Genomic DNA, 5,974 nt, shown 5'->3' with positions numbered 1-5,974 from the left:
TTGGATGCTCCAGTGCATAATTTCAGTCCTGGTGATTGGGTGTTGATCCGGTCCTGGAAAGATGAACCACTTACTGAGAAGTGGAAGGGTCCATTCCAGGTTCTACTCACCACTCACACGGCTGTAAAAGTCGCTGGAGGAAAGAAGTGGATCCATCACACCCGCATAAAGGCATCACCTGCACCAGAGAGGGTCACACCGGAAGCTGACCCACCTGAAGGCCACCGTTGGAGCAGCAAACCACTAGAGGGACTAAAGTATTTGTTCAGGAGAGAGCAGTCTCCTGATGCTTAAACATGCATGTTACTCTTTCCTTCTTAAGTCTAGTTGTTTTAACACTTCCTACTCAGATGAAAGGAAACTGGTTTAAGAGACATGCTGAGCATATGTTTAAGCAAAACGGGGAGAATTCTATTCTTTACTATGAGCACCCATCAACTGTCAGAGACTTCACTTTGTTGCCTGCCTTGATCAGAGAACCGCAGGTAATAGTTGGAGCTCTACAGAAAGAGGGTACTCTCTTCTCGAGAGTCCCTGATGAATTGAGCAAAACTGAGTTTCGAAAGTTCAAATTCCAGACATACACCAGGGGAATGTGTTTTTGTTGTCAACATTCTGGTGCTTGGAATAATAAAACCCTTAATTATAACAAGGCTAAACCTCTTCTAGATGGGTTGAGAAATTATTCACAGTGCACCGATAGGTTTTGGCTTTGGGGAAGTTTTAATTCCTCCTATTCTTCTTCCATTAATCTCGGTGACACTGATTTTGGCAGTCTATACCCCGAGTACCCTATGTTCTCTCCCAATTATTCTGGGATAGGTAGCATATGCTCAGGTTGGCAGATGAGAGATCCCAATCTGTGGTTTTTCTTCAATGGATGGGCTACCGATTACTACCCTGGAAATTACCAGTGTGTAGGGGTTGGGTATCTCACCATCCCGGTACAAGTGGTGAAAACTCCATCTAGAAGGAAAAAGAAAGAGGTTGGAGGGATGGGGCAACTTGTAGGACAGATGGGTAAGAACTGTGATGATACTGTAATAATTGGAAAACAACTGTCAGATTCAGAACCAAACAGGGTAGGGGGTGGGCTAGTTACGGGATTGCTTACCCTGGGTTCATACCCAGGAATTATTGCACAAGAAAATAGAAAAAGCATCCTAGGCCTCACTTGCCATTTAGAAAAGACCATCAATGCCACAGCCATAATGGTAAGGGCCATGCAATCTGAAATTGAAGATCTCAGCCAGCTGGTGGCCCAGTATCGGTTTGTTTTAGATTATCTCTTAGCACGCCAAGGTGGCTTCTGCACCCTAGTAAAGCAAGGGTGTAGAGTAAAGTTCCATGATTTAAACAAAACCATAGAAGATGAAATCGCCAAACTACAAGATATGATTGGACAGAATTATTCAGGAACAAGTGATCCTTGGTTATGGTTGACTTCCTGGCTCCCTGATTTTGCATGGTTAAAACAACTTGTAATCAACGCAGTTTTGTTTGTTATGATACTATTGATGATGGTTTGTGCCTTTAAGTGTGTAGTCCACTGTTGGACCAAGGAGAGGTATGGGATTTAAGAAAAGCCTTTTGAGGGGGGAGTGTTATAGAAATTTCAGTTGTTGTATGTCTGTTATACTATGATTTTATAAGCTAAACTATGTCTATTCTACCTCAGTGTGAGACTGCTATGCTAGACAAAGACACAGCGCCTTATCAGAAACTTGGGAATGCCAAGAATGTGTTTACTAGGGTACAAGGCTACCTCTCTGCGCATGCCTAAATATGTAAAAGGTGCTGTCTGTCTTTTGTTTCCCGCTCAGCTAGACAAAGAGATTAGTACAGCGCAGGCGTAAGACAGCCCCCAAAGGTCTTGCCTATATAAACTTTTGGATCACATCACTTGATTGTGACCTTTGTTGGAGCGTTAGCCCCAAGGGTTGCCTTATTCTGCAGAATAAAACCGTGTTGGACCAGATCTCTGCCTCCTCTCATTCTTGGTAAACTAATTGGAAAGTCTACCAGGGAGAAGAACACAATTTTTGTAACACTGTGAACAGTTGTTTTTTATATCTGCATAAAAATTCATCCATGTTTTTGTGCACATATCTTTAAATATATGTATTTAAAAATCTGCATGAAAATTCATCCATGTTTTTGTGCACATATCTTTAAAGATCTGCATTAAAGATCTGCATGAAAATTCATCCATGTTTTTGTGCACATTTCTTTAAATACATGCATTTATTTTGTATGCAGCTTTTCAAATGTGCTCATTTTTAACACACATGTTAAAAAATGTGTGTATTTCCCCCCATTGGGTAAATTGATTTGCTGCACACTTTCCCCTATTAGGCACATTTTGAGCACACTTTTTCTTAATGTGGGCATTTTTTCTGTCTATTCTAAAATAGGGATGTATGAGAATTTTATTTCAGTTCACAAATCACTTGAAAGTGCTCTGTTCACAACCTTGAATGCAAATGCAAATGGGGGCCCATGCTCTCCAAAAATATTTGCAAATTCCAGAACTTTCATTTGCATAATGTGAACTTTTCAAAATGCACAACTTTTAAAACACACAACTTTTAAAATGCACAATTTAAAGTGTGCATTCTAAAAAGTGAGCATTTTTAAGTTGTGCACTTCTATGTTTTAGTCGATGGGGGACATATGAACACTTTTGAAAATAGGTGCACTTTTCATGTTTGAACAAACCAAAAAAGAAAACAGGTTACAAACTAGAATGGGAGAGAGCTGAACAAACCTTTGAAGTAAATTTCCGTGAGTTCGAGTACCCCTGGTTCTGCCATCCCTATTTTGAAATACCTGAACGTGAGCCCAACGTTCAGGAAAACGTGGAATGCAACTGCATCCCGGTTCGCGCTTTGGTTCGGGGGGGGGGGAGCTTTGCGAATTATCCATGTTCACATGAAAATGAGAAACAGACAGAATCCTTACCCTTCCCTACCCTTGGGAGGGAAAAGATGTTCTTCAGGGAGCTGGGAACACTCACCCTCTGCCTTTGCCTTTGCATGCCTGAAGGTATGTTTCTTTGTCTTTGGACAAGGGGAGAGGGAGGTGGCAATTTGCAGGATTGTCAGTGCAAATGTAGCCCTCTTTGTATGAGGTTGTCAGCCAAGCTGACTTCACCTCAGTCCTGCTCCTGAACATTCGGGGAGAGGTGTTTGCCTATGTGAGCACCTTCCTCAAATGTTCACCAGTGGTGTAGCGGAGGCAGCAGCGCTTACAGGGTTGAAGTGCCAGGATCTTTTTAGCAGACTGCTAACCCCCGTCCGCCCCCCCCCCTTCTCTGATTCCTCTGAGCTTAGCTGCAAACCTCACAGTAGCTGGTGGGAAAATTGGGTTTTCTCCCTGGTGTTGGGAAAAGAAACTCCTGGAAAATCTTGAGCTGGTGGTCCTGTGCTGTTTGGGGACATGCTGTGGCCTCTCTTTTCCCTTCTCATGCAGTCACAGGTCTCTCCAGCCAAAGTCTAATACGGTAACCACTGCACTGCCCTTTACCAGCTCACTGTTCTATGACTGTTTGCTGATCCTAATAAATCAGGTATTATTTATTTTTATTTCATATCTATCTATCTATCTATCTATCTATCATCTATCTATCTATCTATCAATCATCTATCTATTTATTTCATTTCTATACTGCCCAATAGCCAAAGCTCTCTGGCTTATTCTTAGTACTGATGCTCTTTGGGGTGTTTGCATGTATGCACACATAATAAACACTCAAATATATCTATATCTATATCTATATCTATATCTATATCTATATCTATATCTATATCTATCTGTGTGTGTGTATGTGTGTGTGTGTGTGTCTGTCCATCCGTCCGTCCATGAACAGAGGTACATACATTTTTGTCCTTGGGGCTGTGGCCCTGAAATGCCTGCACTTCAAAATTTACCATTGCATCAGTGATGCTCGTGGCATCACTCAAGTACTGCCCTCTGGGTAGATGCATTGGATGAGGTGAGCACAGCAGAGCGCTGGCTAACACACCCCTCTTCTGTTAATCCAGCCTGTGGGTATGTAGACCAGAGAATGGAGGACTCCCCTCCACCCCAGACCAATGCACTGCAGGCACTCATCCCTGAATCCATGCACCTCATAACCTGTTTGGTCTTTCTGAGATTTCACACACTTTTCTTGGTGGTGGTGGTGGGGAAGCTGGCGGCCTTTCTGAGCCCCCAGCTTCCTCTCCCCTCTCTGGTGCTGCCAGGACAGTGAGTCAGGCATAAGGTGCCTTGGGAGGTGTAGCTCTGTAGTGCTCCCAATTGATAACCCAGCCCTCCTTGCTGCTGGCACGCGCTGTAATAGTGCCAGGAAGTGGGGCAGGGCAGGAGGGGTCTCCCTCTCCCCTGCTATAGGACAGCAATAAGGGAAGGTGGGGTTGAAGGTTGCGGTGGGGCAGCAGAGTGGAGGCTCATTGGTCACTGGGAGGGGTTGAATTCTTCTCTGGCTAGGATTAAATTCCAAGTCAAGGGAGAACTCTAGGGCTTGGGTGTTCATATCTGAAGCAAGCCTTACCTGTTGTCAAAGTTCATATTCCGAGCCAAGGAAGTACAAACTTCATTGACTTCCATGGTAGGGTGTCCAATCAGGTTGCCAGAGGCCCTGGTTCTAGATTCCCAGAACTGGATACTTCCTTATTGATTTCCGATACTTCCTCCTTCATTTGAATAGAATGGAGGGCTCTATGGCTACATCCCTTTCTATGTCTAGAGTCTCTGGCTGGGTTCACACAACATGCTAATATGCACTCTGATTTGTTTTGAACCATGGGTTGTTTGATGAACCATGGGTTAGCGTGTTGTTTGAACCTAGGACATTTTCCTCAGGTTGGCTTGTTAACCATGCAGTGTGGCTTATTTTTTTCTCAAAAAAGCCACCTTGAGAACCCATAGTTTGTTGTTGGGTTGTTCAGGATGGTGAACAAGCTACACTGCATGGTCAACATGCCAACCCATGGTTCAAAACAACCCATACTCAACCACCGAGTGTAGGTTGTGTGAACAGCCCCTCTCTCTCTGGTAAACTGTAGGAACTCTCTGTTTTAAGGGAATGTATATGAATGTTTATTTTATTGCAATTGAAGAAAGGTGACATTAGCAGAAATCAGGGTTATTTAATTAATCCCAGCCCAACATGATTTATGAATTGTTTTTGCTCAGAATGGATTGTAAAAAGTGATTTTAATATTAACTGTAGTCCAGTGTTGCAGTCCTGTACATACCTACCTGGAGTAAATCCCTTTGAACTGAATTGGACATCTGAGAAGACATGCATAGAATCACATTCTTAATACAACATTCTCATAAATGGCTCACTTCCCTGGGAACTTGGAGCATGTATTTTACAATTTAGCCTATTTTATTCTTTAAAGAAAATATTTTCAATAGCATTCCTCAATGAAAAAGAACATTCAATTTCTATTACACGGTTGCAAAAAGAGAAAGACACAACAACCCTGGATTAATCACCATAGGGATTGATAAAAAATGAAATCCCAATTTAGTGACAAGATTTAGTTCATTATTTATCTCCCAGCATGTAAATTATAGATTGTCATGAATTTTACATGCTTTTGGTGCGCGTTACTTAATTCAGGCAAAAAACAGAAGTTGGTGTTAGAAAGAGCTCCAAGACTCCTTATACAAGACATATCTTCTCCACCTTGTGACGGACTATAATCTGTCAAAATGAAAAATTAATGGAGGCTTCCTTAATTCATCATCTTCTTCTGTTCTATTAACTTTTTTTTTTAAATTACCAATAACACTCACAACCCTGTAACATATGGAGTAGATTGGTGGCATCAAGAAGGGGACAGAGGCAGAAACACACGCGCGCACGCGTGCGCGCACACACACACACACACCAGGTTATACTTTGGCCATGTGCTACAGTTGAACCAATTGACTGATGAAGTGTTTTATTTATTGAATGGAA

The 5,974-nt window shown here is 42.4% G+C and overlaps 1 protein-coding gene across 1 annotated transcript; it reads left to right on the top strand.

Moving 5' to 3' along the window:
* The first annotated feature begins 274 nt into the window (after window positions 1-274).
* On the top strand, window positions 275-1,690 carry LOC146336753 (uncharacterized). Its single transcript, XM_084819220.1, has one exon. It carries the CDS (start codon window positions 297-299, stop codon window positions 1,578-1,580), a length of 1,284 nt encoding a protein of 427 aa, XP_084675346.1. The 5' UTR covers window positions 275-296; the 3' UTR covers window positions 1,581-1,690.
* The last annotated feature ends 4,284 nt before the right edge of the window (window positions 1,691-5,974 follow it).

The sequence above is a fragment of the Heloderma suspectum genome, chromosome 12 (genome assembly GCF_057233095.1).
Source record: "Heloderma suspectum isolate Gila_16-S chromosome 12, 16-S_ref, whole genome shotgun sequence".
Lineage (NCBI taxonomy): Eukaryota > Metazoa > Chordata > Lepidosauria > Squamata > Helodermatidae > Heloderma > Heloderma suspectum.
This window is presented reverse-complemented; position numbering and strand designations above follow the sequence as displayed.

Bases quoted from the DNA above. Each gene is read 5' to 3' on its own strand.
- LOC146336753 (XM_084819220.1), top strand. From the start codon at position 297: ATGCATGTTACTCTTTCCTTCTTAAGTCTAGTTGTTTTAACACTTCCT.